At 51.3% G+C, this 20,129-nt stretch overlaps 3 protein-coding genes and 1 long non-coding RNA gene across 7 annotated transcripts in view; 3 read left to right on the top strand and 1 right to left on the bottom strand.

Annotated features, from left to right (window-relative positions):
* The first annotated feature begins 1,576 nt into the window (after positions 1–1,576).
* Positions 1,577–9,842, top strand: FLAD1 (flavin adenine dinucleotide synthetase 1). Of its 2 annotated transcripts, none has more exons than XM_080915440.1 (8): positions 1,577–1,673; positions 2,076–2,298; positions 4,323–5,067; positions 5,751–5,898; positions 7,348–7,446; positions 7,530–7,719; positions 9,526–9,599; positions 9,687–9,842. In XM_080915440.1, the coding sequence occupies exons 2-8, from the start codon at positions 2,218–2,220 to the stop codon at positions 9,820–9,822; spliced, it is 1,473 nt and encodes a 490-aa protein (XP_080771566.1). In that variant the 5' UTR covers positions 1,577–1,673; positions 2,076–2,217; the 3' UTR covers positions 9,823–9,842. The 2 variants fall into 2 exon arrangements, with proteins under 2 accessions (XP_080771566.1, XP_080771567.1); XM_080915441.1 differs by lacking the exon at positions 1,577–1,673 and adding an exon at positions 1,888–1,992.
* Positions 4,452–19,617, bottom strand: LOC308419694. Its single transcript, XR_013974997.1, has 3 exons — positions 19,421–19,617; positions 14,054–14,231; positions 4,452–4,583 (listed from the first exon to the last, which is right to left on the bottom strand). It is a non-coding gene; the product is annotated as an uncharacterized lncRNA (long non-coding RNA).
* On the top strand, positions 10,328–10,992 carry LENEP (lens epithelial protein). The gene is made up of 2 exons (XM_080915460.1): positions 10,328–10,564; positions 10,652–10,992. The coding sequence occupies exon 1, from the start codon at positions 10,334–10,336 to the stop codon at positions 10,517–10,519; it is 186 nt and encodes a 61-aa protein (XP_080771586.1). The 5' UTR covers positions 10,328–10,333; the 3' UTR covers positions 10,520–10,564; positions 10,652–10,992.
* Positions 18,426–20,129, top strand: part of ZBTB7B (zinc finger and BTB domain containing 7B) — a 15,526-nt gene continuing 13,822 nt past the window's right edge. Inside the window, exons 1-2 of one of the 3 annotated variants that reach the window (XM_080915423.1) lie at positions 18,426–18,450; positions 18,606–18,706. The gene's annotated coding sequence lies outside the window, so the exon portion shown is untranslated. The other 2 variants (XM_080915422.1, XM_080915426.1) reach the window with 2 other exon arrangements.

Raw genomic sequence — 20,129 nt, 5'->3', positions numbered from 1 at the left:
CGAGTCTAAGTGTTTCAAACAAGTATATAGTACATTCCGGCCACATTCACTCATTCCCCCACCCATCCTTTTAGCTGTTTTTTTTTTTTTTTTTTTTTTTTTCCTTTATTAAACCAAGGAAACCCCACAGGACTTACTACTTAAGGTTGGACATTCTCTGTAGCATTTTAAGATTGTGTGGCACACCTTAACCTTTCTGAACTATATGTTCCAGCAACATAATTGTTTTTCAGTCCTGGGATATAAACAAGATCCTCCCAATGTAACGAGAGCATATTTATTTGAAAAGACTGTGGAGTGAAATATGGTCAGTTTAGCACACCTCCAAATCACAACAGAAAATCCCAGAGAACTGTAGATCTCTGGCCCCATCTAAACCTACTGGGTCATAATTTACATACCATAATATCCAGGTGGTTCAGCAGGTAAAAGAGTAAGGCTTGGCCACCAAAATTGGACCACCTGGGTTAGATCCCAGAACCCACGTAAAGGTGAGAGAAGGGACTCAACAAAGTTGTCCTCTGGCCTCCACGTGCACGCTGTGGTACTGCCGCCCTACCGAATCATACAATAATAGTAAAAAAAAAAAAAATTTTTTTTAAAACCCCAGATGATTAAGCAAAGCAGGGGTGTAGGGGCACTGAAATAGGAATGCAATAGGATATTACAGGTACCCAAAGTGAATACAAGGTACTTCTACTTACCCCCTCTCTGCAGGGACCCATCATTGAAAAGTGATGTTCTTCTGGAGACAGGTGGGGCAGGAAAGGGTTTTTAATTTTTAATATCAAAGAGGCTTTGGTCGTTCCATTTATATTAGAAACAAACGAAGGTTCCACGCCCTGAAGCTCACACCCCATTGCTAATAAGCATCGTCGTCACCTTTTTGCTACAAAATAGAACCCCAGCTTGGCGCACCATCTTGGGCTGCCCATTCTTGGGAAGGTCTCTTGGAACCCACCTTGATCCTTCAGATTTAACAGGCAAAGCTGGGCGGGGATGGTGTACACCTTTAACTCCCAGAACGTGGAAGGCGGAGTTAATAGGCCAGGTCTACAGAGCGAATTCCAGTAAAGCCAACCTACATTACACAGAGAAACTGCATCTGGAGAGACAAAAGAAACGTGGATGCAACAAAGTAGTAACACGCGCCTTGAATCCCACCATTCCCCAAGCAGTTCGAGACCAGGCTGATCTGTATAAACAAGTTACTTGCAGGGCTACATACTAGGGCTCTGTCTTAACTGGTTTTTAATATTTGAATGAGAATCAGACCTTCATTTTCTTCTAGTACTACAAAGTGCCACCCAGCAGTCCTGAAAGCACCTCCCAATATTTCCCTTTCTGGTACCAACTCTTTAAGTCCCGCCTTTCATGGGTTAAAGCCAGGCCCCTGGTTTTATTTCCGGGCCGTGATAACTACGGGGTGTTGCCAATAAGAACTTAGCATTTCCTTTAGCGCCCATATGAAGCGCATGAGCGATTGCCAACTAGACCAATAGGACTATTGGCAAGAGTGAGCGACAGCCAGAACAACCAACCAGCTGAAGGTTTTAAGGCGGGACTTTGAGTACGGAAGCTGTCCTAGGACATGCGGAAAGGAAAGAGCGAATGACCCTGTGAAGGGGGCAATATAGAGGTGGGATGATACGAGATCAGTGATCTGAAGCCTGGTGAGAAAAACAGATTTTGGGATAGAAAAGGTGCAGAAGTAGGTTGAGTCCTGGTCAGTGGCGGAGGGAGGAAAGAAATGCATTTAAAGGGACCCTAAGGTCCAGAATAAGTTAGACATTTAAAGGGACAGATGATCCGAAGAGAAGAGACATTTAAAGGTGCAGATACCCAAGACAGAGCAAATTTCAGACCTGCACAGCAGACGGAAATATCCAAAGTGGTAGGTCTTGGGAGAACATGGCACTTTTAAAAGAATAGGAATCGAGACGCTTTTAGGAACCTGTGCCTTAAGAATACGTTAAAGAGTCCCGAGTAAAGGTGACTAAAGAAAATTAAGCCTTCCTTTCTCTAAAAGGAAGAAAGTACACTCCTGTCTTCATTGTTCTTTCTGGCTCTTCCAGGTTCCCTCAACCCCGGACCGTGTACTCAGGTTATGGCCTTCAGCAACTTGTAGACCTGGCGGTCTCTCAGTACTTACGGCCCCAATTTGGGGTTCTGAGTGGCTACTGGAAAGCCTTGCAAAAAAGCAGAGAGAGCAGGACCATGGCATCTAGGGCCTCTGAACTGCCCCCAGGACGCAGCGTGACAGCAGGCATCATTATCGTTGGAGATGAGATCCTTAAGGTGTGTCTGGGATGGAAGAGGGAAAGAGTGTGGCATTCTATTGCTCTGGGCTCTTTCCGGTGAAAGGAGGGAAACCAGAGTGAGTGGCCCTTTCTTGCCAAAGTAGGACCCTGGAGTGAATTCTAACATATTGGAGGAAAAATTGAGCCTCCGGTTGAGTTTTTCTGTTGAAATGTGGGTAGTATCTTTCCTACAACTTGCCACAAAATATATATGATTGGGGGCAGAGTGGCCACACAACAGTTACAGGAGGCACAGCAAGTGGAGGAAGCAAAGGTGTGTGTGATGCGTATCCCACATGTTTGGAAGTTATTCAAGGAGCTCAGCAGGCTGGATAGGTGAGCTAGAAGGAAGGTACTAGAAGAAAGGACTCTATTCTGAATGACCCTGGTGTGAGGATGTGACAAGCATAGGTTTGTAACAGTAGTAGTTACCCTGATCTTTTTTAGTGTCTACCAGAGGCTGGTCTACACTTACAACATCACATGTGGCCTTACATACTCCAATTCCATGAAGTGGGGTTTTTATTACAGATCTCTATAGATTATGAAACAGCCTCAAAGAAACTTACCCAAGGTCACAAGCCTGCAAAGTCCTGGGAGCAAGGTGGCACATGCCTTTACTTCCAGCACTCGGGAGGCAGAGGCAAGTGGATCTTTGTGAGTTTGAGGCCAGCTAGGTCTACACAGCTGGTTCCAGAACAACCAGGGCTACACAAGGAAACCCTGTCTCAAAATAAATAAAAATGAAAATAGTGGTAGAGATGGAATTCTAACCCAATTCTTCCTTACTCCAGAGCACAAACTTTTTTTCTGAGACAGGGTCTGACTGGGTATCCCTGGCTGGCTTAGAACTCTTTTTTTTTTTTTTTTTTAATGTTAACAAGGCTGCCCTTGAACTCACAGAGACTCATGTGCCATTGCCTCTGCCTCTGGAGTGCTGGGATTAAAGATGTGTGCCACCATGTCAGGATTAGAGATTTTAATTTTATGTTTATATATCTGTATGTGTGTTTGGGTGGGGGAGTGAGTACCCACAGAGGCCAGAAGCTCAGGATTGGGGCTTAAGGCTGTTATGAGCTGCCCAACCAGTCTGGTAAGCAAGCTTGGGTCCCCTGGGAAAGCAGTAAGCACTCTTAGCTACTAAGCCATCTCTTCAGCTCCAGAACATAAACTTTTTATTTGTGTTATTTTTAGACAGGGTCCAGCACAAACTCTTTTTAACTATTCATCTCTCTGTAGAGAGAGAGAGAGAGAGAAGTTAAGGCTAGGAAAGAAGGCAGGGCACACAGTGTAGCCAGCCAGCTTTAATGATTGCAAAAGAACTTGAACTTTATTCTGTATGCAATTGCAGACAGCATGTTTCTGGGCACAGAAGTGATTTGGTGAACACAGTGACACATTAAAAAGGTTACTTAGAAGGCAGGGAGCAGAGCATGGTGGAACAAGAGTGAGGCCTCGAGTGTGGGTCGCTGGGGGCTGGAGGTGGGGGGCTGGAGGCTGGCCAGGAAGTTGTCAGCATCAACCCCGAAGTGAGAATGTGGAGGAGAGAAGATGGGGAGAGTTTTTAGAAGTGGAGTTAACAAAAATGAAAGGCCCAACTGACCATGACTGTGTCTGAGATGCCACTGAGCCCAAGAACCAGGGGTGTGGTGAGGACGCCCAATATGGACCTGAAGCCAGGGACTGAAACCGAAACTGTTGGGGGTTGGTGACCAAGTCCAAAGATCCACACAGAATTAATGACTGAATTAATTTACATCAAGTCAAGATCAAAAGTGCAGAGCTGACTGAAATCTGGAAGTCCAAGCGAAGTCAGGATGAATGGATAGCCAGGTAGCCCCAAGGAGAATCCATCCCCTCTTCTCTACATTCAAATGGGTTTTCGAATTCTTAATCCGTCTCAGGCTCCCTGGCAGCCCCACCCTCACACACAAAGCCCAGTACCCCTTCACTAGACAGATGTAGCTACATCTGCCCTTCATTCCCCAGCGCTGACAGTCTCATCCTTCCTCCAATCCCTAGGGACACACGCAAGATACCAATACTTACTTTCTTTGCCGGACGCTGCGCTCCCTGGGGGTCCAGGTTTGCCGAGTCTCCGTTGTACCCGATGACGTAGCCACCATTGCATCTGAGGTCACCTCCTTCTCCGGGCGCTTCACTCACGTCCTCACCGCAGGGGGCATTGGCCCCACTCATGACGATGTGACCTTTGAGGCAGTGGCACAGGCTTTTGGGGAGGAGCTCAAACCACACCCTGAGCTCCAAGCAGCCATTAAAACCCTAGGAGGGGAGGGTTGGGAGAAGCTGTCAATGGTGCCCTCCTCTGCCCGCCTGCATTACGGTACAGATCCCCGAACTGGCCACCCCTTCAAATTCCCACTGGTCTCTGTCCGAAATGTCTACCTCTTCCCAGGAATTCCTGAGCTGCTTCGACGAGTGTTGGAGGGACTGAAAGGACTGTTCCAAAACACAGCTGTTCGATTCCACCTGAAGGAGTTGTATGTGGCTGCGGCAGAGGGCTCTATCGCCCCCATCCTGTCTGAGGCTCAGGCCCACTTTGGGCGTAGGCTTAACCTGGGTTCCTACCCTGACTGGAGCAGCAACTACTTTCAGGTGAAGCTGATTCTAGACTCCGAGGAAAAAGAGCCCTTGGAGGAATGTCTGGCCTATCTGACCGCACGTCTTCCCCAAGGATCACTGGTCCCCTATCTGCCTGATGCTGTTGAGAAGGCTAGTGAGGCTGTATACAAACTCGCTGAGTCAGGTAGGCGTCTCCTTGGGGAAAGCAGTGTGGACCAGAGTCTGAGTTCTCTAGGTTTAATAATGCTTTCAGAGGGCTTCCCACAGACAAAGCAGCAGGCAAAGGTCGAAGAGAGTTGCTGTTGATTTATTCATTCTCCCAATAACTACTGACACCTCCTTTTGCCAGCGCTTTGCTGGGTGTCAGGGCTGGTACAGCTTGTCAGAACTGGGATGCTCTACAAACCGGGTTAGCTGGTAAACTGGTGGTTATAGCTGAGATGGGGTTCTGAAGTGGATTCCAGAATTCCACCAGCTTTGATCTGGGGGGTGGGGGGAAAGAAGGGTTCTCTGGACATATGAGGAGCACTGAGAGATGATTTGGTTGCACCTGGAAGTAGGCAAGAGCAAACAACATGGAAAGAGACTGGCAGGAAGCAGGTGGAGCTGCAGAGGATGTAAGGAAGCCAGAGCACCCCATACTCCCAGCCCTCAGTCCCTACCCCAGAGGGAAGTCTAAAAACATGGTCTTGTGAGGTGGGGTTGAAGAGCAGGCAGGGAGACAGAAGATGCCAGACAGCATGGAACAGTTTGGATTTAATCCCAGGACAATAGTGATTCTTTAAGCAAGGGTCACAGGACAGCGTGTATACCTAGCTGACGTTCTTGTATGCCTAGCTGACGTTCTCTTCCCTGCCTGCATGGCAGGGTCTTGTCTGGGGAAAAAGGTAGCAGGTGCCTTACAGACCATTGAGACTGCCCTGGCTCAGTACCACCTCTCCCAGCTCTGTGTGGGCTTCAATGGAGGCAAGGACTGCACCGCGCTCCTGCACCTCTTCCATGCAGCTGTGCAGAGGTAAGCCTGCCCCTGGGAGCTAAGGCCTCAGAAAGACCTGCTTGAAACCTCTTCAGCTCCCGTTCCCTGAGAGCAGAGACAGGGTGTACAGGCGGCGTCGGGAGGAAGGCAGCTAGGTTAGCACCATTCACACATATTAATGAACATCTGGCGTATGTCTGACCCCAGGTCTAGGTGTGTAGTCAACCATAGGGAAGTCAGCAGTCCAGCTGGGGAAGTGAGATTTTACCGGCAATCGTAGAACCCGGCATGGTTACAGCCCCAGCAGTCATGGAGTGAGGTTGCTTCATCTGAGCTCAGGAGCCGGAGGCTAGCCTAGGGAGCGTTTTGTATGTGTAAGCACCTAGTAAGTTAGTCAGAAGTTGTTGGATCCTAGTGTCAGGATGTACAGATGGTTGTGGGTTACCATGTGGATTCTGGGAACGGAACCCACATCTTCTGCAAGTGAAACAAGTGCTTTTAACTACTGAACTAACTCTTCCGCCCATGTCTTTCCCCCTCCATACATTTTTTAAGGTTGTAATTAAGTATTTGTGGGTACATATACATACACACATATATATGTAACAATAATATAGGAGAAGAGGCTATTAATTTGAGGGATAGGAGACTAGGAAGGGCTGTAGGGAGGAAAAGGGGATGTGATACAGTTCTATTTTAATTAAAAAAGATATATTTTTGTTGTTGTTGTTGAGCTTCCCACAGTCTGTGAGTTGTTTCTGGGGTGTTCAGAGCTTTCTGGGGTTAGTATCCCATTATCAGTCATGGGTCTTTTTAAAGCCCTATCTTTTTCTCTTTTTTAAAATATTTATTTACTTTACATATATGAGTACACTGTAGCTGTCTTCAGACACACCAGAAGAGGGTGTCGGATCCCATTACAGATGGTTGTGAGCCAGCATGTGGTTGCTGGGAATTGAACTCAGAACCTCTGGAAGAGCAGTCAGTGCCCTTAGCCGCTGAGCCATCTCTCCAAACCTAAAGCCCTACCTTTAAAAAAAAAAAAAACAAAAAAATCAGCTGGCTGTGGTGGGACATACGTGCCAAACCCCAACAGAGGCAGTAGAGGTAGATTGCTATGACTTGAGCCTGGACAACATAAAAAGCCAGTGAAACCCAGTTTTTTCCCTTGTGGAGGTGTTTTTTAACCTTACAATAACAGAACTGATGCTTAGGTTTGAGATCAGAATAAATTAGGCAAACCAGGCTTGCAGATACGTAATGAATTACAGGATAGCCTGAGCTACACAGCAAGACCCTGTCTCAAAACAAAAGGCTAAGAGCTCAGAGCAAGATTCTCAGGAAGTGGGTCTGAGTTTGTGGGATAGAAAGATAAGGAAAAGGGAGAGAGTGTGGGTGCTGGTCCCGGGGCTGAAGGAAAGACTGAGCTCCCTGGGGAGCAATTTTCTTCTCCGTATTGGTAAGTCTGTGGATCCTTACTCTCCCCAGAAAATTTCCTGATGTTCCAAAACCTCTCCAGATCCTGTACATTCGTAGCATCTCACCCTTCCCTGAGTTGGAACAGTTTCTGCAGGACACCATCAAGAGGTATTGGGAACTAGGGGACTGGGCTCCCAGAGGGCCTTGGTAGAATCTACTCTGATCCTCACCCTGTTTGCTTCCTCCCTAAGGTATAATCTACAGGTGTTAGAAGCGGAAGGTAACATGAAGCAGGCCCTGAGTGAGCTTCAGGAAAAGCACCCCCAGCTGGAGGCTGTCCTGATGGGCACTCGACGGACGGACCCCTACTCCTGTAGCCTCAGCCATTTCAGTCCCACGGACCCTGGCTGGCCTTCATTCATGCGCATCAACCCGCTGCTGGTAATGAGACAGGATTGACTGTCCCCTGGTCCCTGGACCTCCCCAATGCCCGCTGAGAGGAGGCTAGAGCCAAGGCACCCAGTCTCTCAAGGCAGGCAGTGCTGTTCATTCATCCTCTTAACCAACTAAACTGAGCACGAACTCAGTGGCAGGCGTCGTGCTTTTCACTGTGCACAAAACCTGGCCTGTGCTACCCAACATGATAGTCGTCATCTGTTCACACTTAAATTGTAATTGAACTGAAATACAGAATATCAGGCTGAGGGCGTAGTTCATTTGGTGTGGTGATTGCTTAGCACACCTGAAAAGCATGTACTCATGCCTATAGTTTCAGCCTTTGGGAAAATTAGAAGTTTAAGGCCAGGGCCGGCAAGATGTCTCAGCCAATAAAGGCACTGGCTGCCAGGCCCGGTGACCTCGCTTTTATCTCCAGGACCAATATGGCAGAAGACACCTGACTCCCACAACTTGCCCTCTGACATCACGCATTCCCTGCCTCCCCCCAAAACACAAATAAATAAATAGGATTTATTTTTTTTAAGGTTCAAGGAAAGCCTTGACTACATAGTGAGCTTGAGGCCAATCTAGCCATGAGACTCTATTTAAAAAAAAAAAAAAATGAAAGAAAGAAAAAAAATGCAGATGATTAAAACCACTGAGAGGCAGAGGTGGGAGGAGTGTGAGTTCCAGCCCAGCATGGGTGAAACCCTGTCTGAAGAAGACAAAAGCCCTGAATTACTTACTTTCAGAAGACAACATTTATGGCATGTGATTCATAATGTCATTTATTTTAATTAGATAAAAACTTAAAGATCTGTTCTAAGGGCTAGGGATGGGCTTAGTTGAGTCCTTGCCGCGAGTGTACAAAGCTGTAGGTTCAATTCTCAGTACCACATAACACCAGGATGTAGCTGAGCTGCCGAAGCGCCTCCCTGGACGCACAGAGCCTTGGTTTCGGTCTCTACCACCATGCCTGCCCAGGCCTGAGCATCACAACTCCGAGTACAGACCACTGGGCCTTGGGAGAACAGAAGTTCAAGGCCATCCCCAGCTCTACGTGAGAGCAAGGCCAGCCTCAGATGTGTAAGACACACCTAGCACACACCTCAGCAGGACATGGACAGCAGGTGGGAAGGAAGATATGGCAGGAGGGTGAGAACTGCAGGAGCTACACTGTAAGACCCTGCTAGGAAAAAAGGGCGAGAGAAAAGACAAACAGAAAGGAAAGAAAGGGGAGACAAAAGTTAAGCCAATATTTTACATGAATGGGTGTTTTCCTTGCATGTGTGTCTGGCTACCATGTGCACGCCCAGTGCTTGAGAAGGCCAGAAGAGGGAATCAGTAACTAGAGTTACAGGTGATTGTAGTCACCATGTGGGTATTAGGAATTGAACCTGGCTCCTCTGGAAGAGCAATCAGTGCTCTTAACCTCTGTGCCATTGCTCCAGCCCAAAAACTCACTTCTTAGGTTATCCTAGCCACATTTCAAATCCTGCAGTATGAGACAGCGTATGGCTAGACACTTCTACTGTGGCAGAAAGCTCTAGACTTAAACACAACCCTCCCTCGCCATCCGTGTGGAGTTTATACCACAGGGGGAGGTGCCTGGGAATGAAATCAGGCAGAGGGTAAGGATTTTCTCTGGCTCTCTGCTTAGCCCACATAAAGCAAGGTACACTAGAGGTCCAGATGGCAAGCCTTCCTCAAGGCCAGGGAAACAAACGTACTTGGGATGGGCCCATCCCCGGGACTGGCAGTGGTTGGTATGGCTGAGGACAGTTTGAGTGACTGAATGTCATTTCCCAGGACTGGACCTACAGGAACATCTGGGAATTTCTGAGGCAGCTGTTTGTCCCATACTGCATCCTGTATGACAAAGGGTAAGGTTGCTGAGGGGCTGGGGTGATAGGGTACTGGGATAAAGAGGGCTCACCCCTCACCCACATGCTCCTGTTTCAACACTCCAGGTACACATCACTGGGGAGTCGGGAAAACACAACGCAGAATCCGGCCCTGAAGTGCCTGAGCCCCGGAGGCCACCCTGTCTACCGTCCGGCGTACCTACTGGAGAATGAGGACGAGGAAAGGAATTCCCGCATGTGATCTCACACAAGCTGGGGACAAGACGGGGACGAGGGGGCTGGCCTGGGGTAACCTGTCACGCCAGTAAACGGAACCTCACATACCATTGTTGGTGCCTGCTACTCTGGCTGTGCATTTCTGCTCCGAGGTCAGGGGAGGCTGCCAGCTCTAAATTGGCAGTGCTCACTTGGGGCCCAGGAGTAAGGTGGAACATTCTAGAAAGGAGCTGCTAGGGATGAGTCTCAATGTCCACCGCAGCCAGAGCCCACCACGGGAGAGGCGGCCACCGGGCAGAGCACCGCCTGCTTGGAAGGGAAGCATATCCTGGCTATGGAGGATAAAGGATGGGGCCCTCCCTCCTAACCACCATCCCCATCTGAAAGGCTGACTCAGCCTGCTCTGAGGCCCAGAACCTTCTTTTGCTAGACCCTAGAGCCTTTGTTTTCAGTCATGAGGCCTGAAGGGGTGGGGACAATGGATAAAAGGTCCCCAAGGCAACATCCACACACCCTTCTGCTGAGCTGCTGTCCACATGAAGCCACCAATGCAGCCCCTGACCCAGGCCCTGCCCTTCTCTCTCAGAGACGCCCTTCGAGGCACTGGTCTCCAGATGCCTGTCATTAAGATGGGCACAGGGTGGGAGGTCATGTATCAAACCCTGAAGGAAGTCGTCTACATCCTTCTTTGTTGCTGGTGTATCAAGGAACTGCTGGATTAATGGTGGCAGGGAACACCTGTCACCCTCTCCTGCCCTGACACTCAGGTGGGGAGGGGAGGGGAGACTGTCAGGAGGTATGGCTGCAGCTTCTGGGGTAGAACCTGCAGCCCAGCTCTCCCATCTTTTCTATAGCCCTAAGACTCCTGGAGCCAGGTGGCCTTCACCAAGGATGGACCACAAACAACTGAAGGGTGGATCATCACGAACCTTGCTTTGAGCTGTTCATCCTCATCTGACCTGCCTCATCCTAGGGCATCTATCCTCTGCTCCTGTCTCTGGTGTAGTTCTGGTACTCACGAGCATGGCTTGCTGGCTAAGACTCCAACGAAACTACAGCAGGATCTAATATACCTCCAAAATTGGCACCGTGAGCCTACCAACCCATGTACTCGAAGAACCAGAAATGGACTGCCCCTAAGATATCTGGTAATCACTCAACTATAAATATAATAAACAGACCTTGAGGCCAAAAAGTCTCTGCATTTAAAGGGGAAGGAGGGTAGATGTGCCTGGAAAGGGGTTAGAGCCAGAGAGCAGAAAAACAGGTGGATATCGGGAGTTGTGAGACTGAAATCCAGCTTTGCTGACTCTGGGGCTAGGATAGAAAAGCAAAGCAGAGAAACCACGCCCGTCCCAGCCTGTGTAGAGAAGGACAGAATGGACGGAGCCCTATTCTGGGAGGCCTGGGATGCTTAGGATGAGGACCCAGGATTAGCCTTTCCCCAAAAGGAGCTGTGACTTAGGCAGCTCCCTGTCCCTAAGGAAGAAGGGAAGTGTACTCAGCGGGTCCCCAGCTGTGGAAGAGTCCCAGCTCAGACTCAGCTCTAAGAGAAAACACCTGTGTGATCATCCCACTCCATCAGGCCCGTCACAGCACACCTGTGACAGGACACAGTCCCAGTGAGTGGCCTGCCTCCTGACTTTCCCTTTGGCAGACACCGTCAGCAGTCCAGTCCGTGCATGTGTACGTGGGCTTGTTCATGCGCCCTCTCAGTGCCACGATGGCCTAGCTGTTGCCTTTCTTACCCGCAGCACTCACCAGGAGGTAGTATATAGTTCTCTGAGCCACCCTCAGAGCCAGCACTTCTTTGGCCTTTTTTTTTAGTTAACTCCTTTTTCTCTGGGCCTGTTTTTTGTTTTGTTTTTGTTGTTGTCTTTGGTTATCTGGTTTGTTGGTTGGTTGGTTGGTTGAGTTTCAGTGTTGGGAATGGAACTCAGGGCTTTGCATCTACTAAACTCCCTATGCCACAGCTTCATTTCTGTTGTCATACAGATACTATATGTTCTTGCGGTACCCCACACCTTTATTTCCAGCACTTGGGAGGCAGAGGCAGGAAGATTTTGAGACCATCCTGATCTATACATAGCATATCCTTCAGTGAATATGAATTGGATAATCAAACCTTAAAATTAGTCAAAGAGGCAGAAAGAAAAAAGGAAGATTTTTGTCCTTCCAGGGAAAAAGGAAAATAAAAATAGTGCGACTGATGGCTATCGAAGGTGGTGGTGATGGCTCCCCTGTCTAAAAAGAAATAAACAATACTTTTTAAAGAAATACTATAGGCCCGGGCACTCGGGAAGCTGAGCCAGGAGTGTGTCCAGTACACCAGCCTGGGCTGTATACTTTCAAGCTATCTCTGGGTACATAAGAAACCTGTCTCAAATAAGAGAAGACAAAATGTTGGGATATGGTTGAGCAGTGGAATGCTGTGCAAGGCCCTGAGATCCCCAGCAGGGTGTGAGTCTGGGAGGATCACATGACAACATACGTCTAAAGTGAAGAATTCTAAAAATGCTGGGCAGTGGCTCATACCTATGTTCCAAGCATTTGGAAGGCTGAGACAAAAGATTGCTTCAGGTTCTAGGTCAGCCTGGGCCAGAGTGAAACCCTGACTCTAGAAACAAGCAAAAAACAACAAAAATTCTAATAGCAGCAGTTTCTCCAAGCCCCCAGGTCCCTGGAGGTAACCATGAGGTAATGTACACATTGTTATTGTTGTTGTGTAACTAAAACACCCTTTTCTTTCTTTGGTTTGACTTTTGGTTTGTTTTGGTTTTTTGAGACAGTTTCTCTGTGTAACCATGGCTGTCCTGGAACTCACCAAGCTCTGCCTGCCTCTATCTCCTAAGTGCTGGGATTAAGCAGGTGTGCCACCATGCCCAGCTCGATGGTTTGATCACTGAGTCAGGAATCATAGCCACCCTTGAATTTGTGGCAATCCTCCTGCCTCAGCTTTCCCAGTCCTGGGATTATACGGACGAGCCAGTACTCCTTTAAACAAACACCTGCAATGTGCAGGCCAGAACCTCTGCCTGGCTGCTTCTGAGCCTCCCTCTTGCCCCAAAGCACTGCAGAAAGGAAAAAGGTCTGAGGAAGATGCTGGGGTGCAGGTAGAGATCCTACCTGCCCATTGAACCCAGGGCTTGCTTTCTTCCTGAGTCTGCACTCTGCCTGGCAGCCTCTCACTGCTCCCTAACTGAGCCCAGGCCCAAGACCTTCTTTTTCTTAAAGTCTTACTCCCATTAAGCTGGGCAGCAGAGGTCTGAGGTCTGAGCACAAAGGCTTTTGCTAGAGGAGAGGATGTTTGGCAAAGGGAAGTGAGTGGTAGATGGAGAAAGCCGAATCCAGAGCTGTCGGCTTTGGTGGGACAGATAGTGGGGAGCTGAGGAAGGAGAGAGGAATGAAGACTCCCAAGGCTCAAGGGGAGCCTCAGGTGGACAAAGCTTTCACAGGGGGAAGACATGGCACACAGTCTGGAAACACTTTCTAGACTGTGTGATGCTTCGATCCTTCCCACAGCTCTCTCCTTCAAGCAGGGTATGGTGCTCATGTTTATAACCCAGTACCTGGGAGGTGAAGGCAAGAGGATTTACCTCCCGTTTGGGGCTAGCCAGGGCTACACAGTAAGTTCAGAACTAGCCTGTGCTAAAGAGCAGCCCAGTTTCAAAAAAGCAAAATAATTTTTTTAATTTTATTTTAATACGTGAGTATGCTTTCTTCAGACACTCAGAAGAGGACATCAGACCCCATTACAGATGGCTGTGAGCCACCATGTGGTTGCTGGGATTTGAACTCAGGACCTCCCGAAGAGAAGCCAGTGCTCTTAACCGATGAGCCATCTCTCCAGCCCCAGATTAAAAAATAAAATAAAATAAAAGTCTCAACATGTAGCTTTGTCCCACTCACCATGTATATGAGGCTGGCCTCAAACTCATAAAGATTGCCTGTCTCTGTCTCCTGAGCACCTGGTTTAAGTATTTTTTAAAAAGTACACTTCAGGGTTGGCGAGATGGCTCAGTGGATAAAGGTGCTTGCTGTCAAGCACACAAGGGAAAGAGAGAACCAACTCCTGCAAGCTGTCCTCTGACCTCCGAACCTGAGTGCCTGTGTGCCCGAGAGGAAAAGTAAACCTCAAAAGTAGGCAGGCATGGGTGAGTGGTGAAACCTTATCTCAGAACCAAACAACAAACAAAACCCGCACACCAACACACACAGAACAAATGCAGGCAAGATAACTTTAAAGGGAATTATACCCCATTAATTTGAATAAACAGGTCCCAAGGTCAGAAGGCCATCACTGTAGTAGAACAGACATCAGTGAGAGATTTTCAGGGCTTGCCAGGCTGGTACACGTCTATTTTCCCTTTTGTTCTGGAAGCTGACTTGGGAGGCTTGAACTCAGGAGCTGGAGCAATATTGTAAGACTTCTGTCTAGAAAAGAAAAAAAAGAGAGAAGAAAGAAAGAAAAGAAAGAAGGAAAGAAAGAAAGAAAGAAAGAAAGAAAGAAAGGAAGGAAGAAGGAGGGAAGTTTAATGGCAGAGGCATCCCTCCTAAGCTGCACCTAATTCCCATCAAAGCTCCAAAATCACTGTCATTTGCTCCTTGGGTCAATTTAAGGTCCCATCTAAATACCTTCCGACTAGAACAGTTTTCCTTACCAACAACTTTCCCATTTTTCTAGGAGAGAAAAATGTGGCACTGTCACCCAATGCTCTCTCTCTAAAAAAGCTACTCAGGTCTTGAACACTCAAACTGTTGCTTCAGGAGCTCATGCCTGGAATAGTGTGGGTAGAGAAGCAAGATACCAAGACAGAGAGGAGTTACTGCCTACGCCCTGGGCTCCTTGAAGCCCTCTAGCATGCGCAATCGGTAGGGGACTCGTGGTTGAAAAGCGCAGACTAGACCAACAAGCTAGAAGTGCTCTTCAAGTATCATAGCAAGAGAAAAACTTTCTATCCAAAATTTCTGTAGGTTACATTCCAAGTAGAACCACGGGTGCAATGTGAGAGACAGAGTTGGGGCGGAGCACAAAGAGGTAAGAAAGAAATCACAGTAAAATGAGTCCGAGGCCCAAGGGGGACAGTCCCACATTTTCACAGCAGACAGAGAAGTTGGCAATCAGACACCTGGGCACAGACACCCCTAGGCACAAGGAACAATGGTCTTATTTGCATTTCGTTTACATATGAGTTATTTCCCCATCCATACAAAGAAGCCTCTGGCCCCTTTTCTCAGAGGCTCTCAGACTCGAGCGTCTTTTCCCAGCATTGTAAAATCGACCCGTTCCAATGAGTAGCTACAGCTCCATACCTCTCTCTGAAGAGCCGCTAACCTAAAACCCCTAACTGCCTGGGGTTTAGGAGCCTTGCGCCACCTAGTGGCGAGTCGGAAGCAGGCTGAGCGCAGAGGGGTTCTGTTTTGCCCGTCTGGGACGTGGAGTTTTGGAAAATGTTCCTCGGAGCTTCCTGAAGCTAAATTTACCTCCCCCGGCCCTGGGGGGCGCAGAGATCCCAGCGGCGATTAGCACTGCGCTGCAGCGGGCTCCAGCCGAGAGGCCCAGAATAGGCGCGCAGTTATAAATAGTGCTACCCGCAGGTGTGGGGGGAGTCGGCGGGAGGGAGTACCCCTGGCAGCCACCGCCTCTTCAGGTGGGTTGGGCGGTCGCGGTAGGGGTTCTGGGGGGCGGCGGGAGGGAGGGGGCTGCGGTCTGAGCGCCCCCAGCGGTTTCCTGGGCGGCGGGTTTTTCGAGGGAAGCGGAGGCAGCCGCGGGAAAGGGGCGGGGGAGCAGCGATTAGGTGGGCGCCTGGAGCCGACCGAGACGCCGCTTTCAGCTCAGCGCCCCCACCAGAAACAGGCCCCCAGACTCACTTCAGGACCCTGACGTGGAAAGCCTCGCCTCCAGCAGGACACTTCCTCCAGGAGTCTGCAAACTTGTAGCTGCTCAACAGCCACTCTTCTGTGGACTTGGACCAGCCAGTTTCAAAACCAGGCCGCCACTGGCTGTCCCCAACTTTAGGTATAAAAGTCCTTCTTGCCAGGGGCTTTTATCCTTCTCAGGGCAAACACCTCATTCTCGGGGTATTTACTCACCTACTTTGCTCGTACATTAATTAAAGTCTAGAATCTAGAAAGTTCCTTTAAGATTTAAGTCTGAATGTGAGGATGGGGGACGCTCACCAGGAAGCCCCTGCAAACCCCACACTTGCCTTCCAGTTCCAGTAGCAGCTCAGGTGTACAGGGGATTAATATGGGGGTGAAGGGAGACGCCAGACCCCCAATAAGGGGGCGGGGTCCCACCAGTGCTTCTTGGCCTCTGTCTCTGGTTTGGCAGTTACGACCCAAAACTGGGGGGGGGGGGTAGGTTAGACAGAAATTTTAAGTCGGTGTTCCCTCAACATGAAAGGCAACTATTTGTACCACAAGAAAAAGAAAAACAAGGAATGGAAAACAACCACTAAGGAACTAACAGTAGATTTCCAGGACGGCTGGAGAGTGACCATCCAGCCGCAGAAAAGTCCGGGTGGTGTCTGGCCAGACTCAATTCCAGAGGCAGGGGTGAGACAGCAAAGCGGTTCGCGACTAAGTCCTTAAGAGCTAGCGACAAGACCATCGCTCTTCTGGGGTCCTGGGCCACTTTCCTACCCTCCCCCAAGTCCTTTCCCTAGATCTTGGACCCTTCTCGTGAAAGCAGTTTCCTCCTGCACTTCACTTAGGTGTCTAGCACTGTTGCCTTGCTTCGGCACGGCTTATTCCCTCCCTGGTCAGCGAGACCCTGACAGCAAAAGGAAGGGGGAAAACCCTAGTCCTTCCCACTAGAAACAGTCCGGCCGCGCCGCTAAGAAAACCTAGAGCAAAGATCAGACTTGACCTAGGGCGTGCTGTTGTGGGGGGCGGGGGGAAAGCGGGACAGAAACGATAGGAAAACCCGGAACGGATTGCTTGAGCCAGCGCTCCTCACGCTAGCCACTGGTCCCTGTTGCCCCCCTAATTCTCCAGTGAGATAATGTCTGGGGTGGGGGGCTGTTTGGTTTGGCTTGAGCCCTCCCGGGCGCCTCACACTTTCCGCCCCTGGCTGAGGGGCAGAGCAGCGGCCTCGAGGCTGAGTCACGTCAGGGGGAGAAGGAGAAAGAGGGAGGGAAGGACCGACTCCACCCCTCCCCCTGCTTGGGGATCCCGGGTCAGCCCGGGTGAGGGCCAGGGCCCCCCTGGCACCGCCCATTGTGGTCCAACAGGTTGAGCTGGTGTCCTGCGGAGCCACCTGCTAGAAAGGGAGGGAGGCCCCCTGCGGAGGGGGCTGAGAAAGAGGACGAGTCCGACCCGGTTCGGCTTGGCCTGCTGCTGCGGAGCCGAACCTGGCCCTAGAGAGCGGGATTTGATTCCGTTTGAAACCAGTGGGAGGGGCCCTTTAGGGGTACGTAGCATCGCCAGGCCAGAAGTAAGGGTCCCTCAGAGGCTACCATTCTCGGCTGGCCTGGCACTTACTTAAGTACCATTTTTTCCCAAATCACCTTCAGCAAAAATCCTAAAACACCCAGGTCTCCCTCGTCACCTGGGGGTCTGAGTGAATCAGCGACAAGACCCCTCCACTGCAGGGTCTCAGTTTCTCCACTCAAAGTACCAGCGGACTGAAGGCAAACCGCCGGAGCCCAGAGGGAGCGCACCTCCCCCTTCCCAGACTCGGTCCCTCCCCTTTGAAAATGCCAAGGCAGCAACGGGCACTGGCTAGAGCGCAGAGACTCCTTGCCCCGGGCACTGTTCCCTCCCCGCGGGGCGCCGTCACGCGTGGGGAGGGACACCGAGTGCCCGCAGCCTCAACTCCCCCGCTCCCTCTGCGGGGGAGGGATGGGCCAAGAGGCTGCAGCTCAATGTCTACAAGCTTTCTCCCTTCCCTCCTGGGGCTCTGACCTGGTTAAAACCCCTCGGCGGGACCCCACTTTTTCTAAATTCTAAATCTTTATCCCCAGCAGCGTGTCCGTAACCTCTCATACCCTTCCCTCCCCAGGTGGTGACCCCACAGAAGCCCCTCTAGAAGGAGAGGAAGTCCCTCAGGGGTCTGCTCCATTCCCTGGCCACTGCGGACACTGTCTTCGGCCTCCCTCCCCTTCTGGTTTCAGGCCAGCCCCAGGCTCCACCCCTCCCTGGATGAACCCTAGGCGCGTCCCACTTGGGATAGGCGGGTGTTCAGGCCAATGGGTGGGCAGGGCGGTGGCGTGCAGGGGGTGGAGCTGGACAGCAGCAGAGGGCTGGACGGGGGTAGGGGGCGGAGCTCCAGTTAAGGTGGACTGGAGGAGATAGTGGTAGAAAGCAGAGAGGGAGAGGGATCGCGGCAGGTGAAGGGAGATTGAAGGAAGGAAGGGAAAGGAAAAGGGTGGGAAAGGCTTAGAGAGCGCAGCAAAAGCTCGGAGAAAGGGGGCAAAAAGGAGGGAGGAACCCATATGCTCCTTGCTGAAACTAGCTGTTGGAAGAGGTGGAAGTTTATGTCCTTATTGGGCGGAGGGAGGGGGTGCCTGGGGGGGGCGGATGAAAAACCAGGAAGTGACAGAGGGTGTTGCTAAGGGTGGGGGGGGAGTTTGGGGGTGGCAGGGGCGGGGGGAGGGAGGGGAGGGATGGGGGGAAAGCAAGAGAGAGGACAGGTGAGACAGCAGGACAGGTGAGGCGGGCCCTGGGGGGGGCGAGTGGGAGCCAGGTGAATGTACGGCTGTCCGCGGCCAAGGGGGGGGCGGGCAGCAGGAGGAGGCAAAGGGTAGCGGAGGAGGAGCCCCCCAGCAACGAGCAGCGAGCCACTGACCGCGGCCTTCTGACCAGGACCGGAGCAGGGCCCCAAGCCCCCCAGCCTGGCGGGCGACGCGCTTCTTCCTACACCCCGTGCCTCTGCAGCTCCAGCGAGCGGACCCGACGGCTGAGAGGTAAGTGAACCCCACTTTTTGTCCCTTGGCACGGGGTCCACTAGACCCGAGCCTACTGCAGTGTCCTTCGTGCGTCCTGTGAGACCCCTGTACACACACAACACACACATACACACACCAGATTTCAACCAGTCGCGTTCCCAGTAGCTTTCCTGGGTCTTTGGAATTGGTTTTAACTTGGAGGAAAGGTAGACAACTATGGCCTCCCCCCAACTCTGAGCGGAGGGTCTCCAGAAACTTTCTTTGCACTTCTAGTATCAGACAGGCGGGATGGGAAGGGGACAAGCTGAACTGAACTTCCCCCCAAGTCGCCTTTGTGACTTTAGGGAGAGACCCCAAGCTCGACCGAATGGAGGGAATGGAAACCCTGACGGACTCTTAACTAGGACAACGCTTGTCCCCACTCACCCACCCAGGTTCGCGCCCCCCTGGCACGGTGGGCTGGAGCCAGGCCAGTGGCATGGCCGGTGGGGGGCGGCGGGAGGAACCGCGGCTTGGGGGAAAGTTACCGGCTGGACTATTCGGTTTCTTGCGCTTCCAGAGCCGCGTCGTCTCTCCAGCGGTAGTGCGGCTCAGCAGAAGGACCCCCTCTGCCCCTCCCGCTCCGCAATCACATTCCCTTCTCTCCAGCCGCAGGCCCACCGCCACCTTTTCAAAGTCAGCTTTTGCTCTTACAACTCCGGTGCGAGGGTGGGTGATAAGAACTCGACCTACCAGCGGTCTTGCCGCCGGCGCCGGCGCACCTGCCCTAAGCAGAGTGGGGGTCGCTGTGTGGTAGAAACCTAGTGCGCACCGCTGGCTGAGGTTGGCCATTCAAAGGGGTGGGGGGCGCTGCTTTCCATTTCCAGCTCTCCCCTCCTCCCACCCCACCCAAGTAAGAGAGCGACGTGTCCCGGCCAGAGCGGGGGGGGGCGGAGTGGGGGGGGCAGCGTGGGCAGCGGGTTGTGCCCGGACACGTGCCTGCCCAGGCGCCCCGGCCCTGCTAGTGTTTGGAGAGAGGGCGGGTCCCCTGCCCCCCGCCCCGCACAACCCCCATGTATCAAAGGGCGGCTGAGACGTGGTGAGACCTCGGGGCGCCCTGGGGGGCGGGGGGTAAGGCGGGGAGCCTGGGTCCGGAGCAGGGGAGGGGCAGAGGCGCCGGTGCTAGCTGACCCACAGGAAACGAGCACTGCTGACCTAGTTTGGGACACCGGAAGTGGGTGCTGGGGAGAGGGGGAGACCGGCAAGCTGTCCTGGCTTCCGGGCCAGGTGGAGGGCGTTCTTGAATTGACCCCCGCCCGAATGCCTTGGAGACCCCTAGCTGCAGCTGAGAATGGGAATGAGCGCAGCTATTTCTCCTTCCCCCAACTTATTCCTAGAGGAGGGGACCGTTTATCTAGGGTTGGGGGAGCCAGATTGGGAAGTGAGGAGTTAAATAAACCGA

Source organism: Micromys minutus (genome assembly GCF_963924665.1).
Source record: "Micromys minutus genome assembly, chromosome: 4".
NCBI classification, from domain to species: Eukaryota; Metazoa; Chordata; class Mammalia; order Rodentia; family Muridae; genus Micromys; species Micromys minutus.
This window is presented reverse-complemented; position numbering and strand designations above follow the sequence as displayed.

Excerpts from the sequence above, each read along its gene's own strand:
- FLAD1 (XM_080915440.1), top strand. The coding sequence starts at position 2,218 with ATGGCATCTAGGGCCTCTGAACTGCCCCCAGGACGCAGCGTGACAGCA. Across the intron at positions 5,068-5,750 it reads ATACAAACTCGCTGAGTCAG|GGTCTTGTCTGGGGAAAAAG; the intron begins GTAGGCGTCTCC and ends CCTGCATGGCAG. Across the intron at positions 5,899-7,347 it reads TTCCATGCAGCTGTGCAGAG|AAAATTTCCTGATGTTCCAA; the intron begins GTAAGCCTGCCC and ends TACTCTCCCCAG.
- LENEP (XM_080915460.1), top strand. The coding sequence starts at position 10,334 with ATGAAGCCACCAATGCAGCCCCTGACCCAGGCCCTGCCCTTCTCTCTC.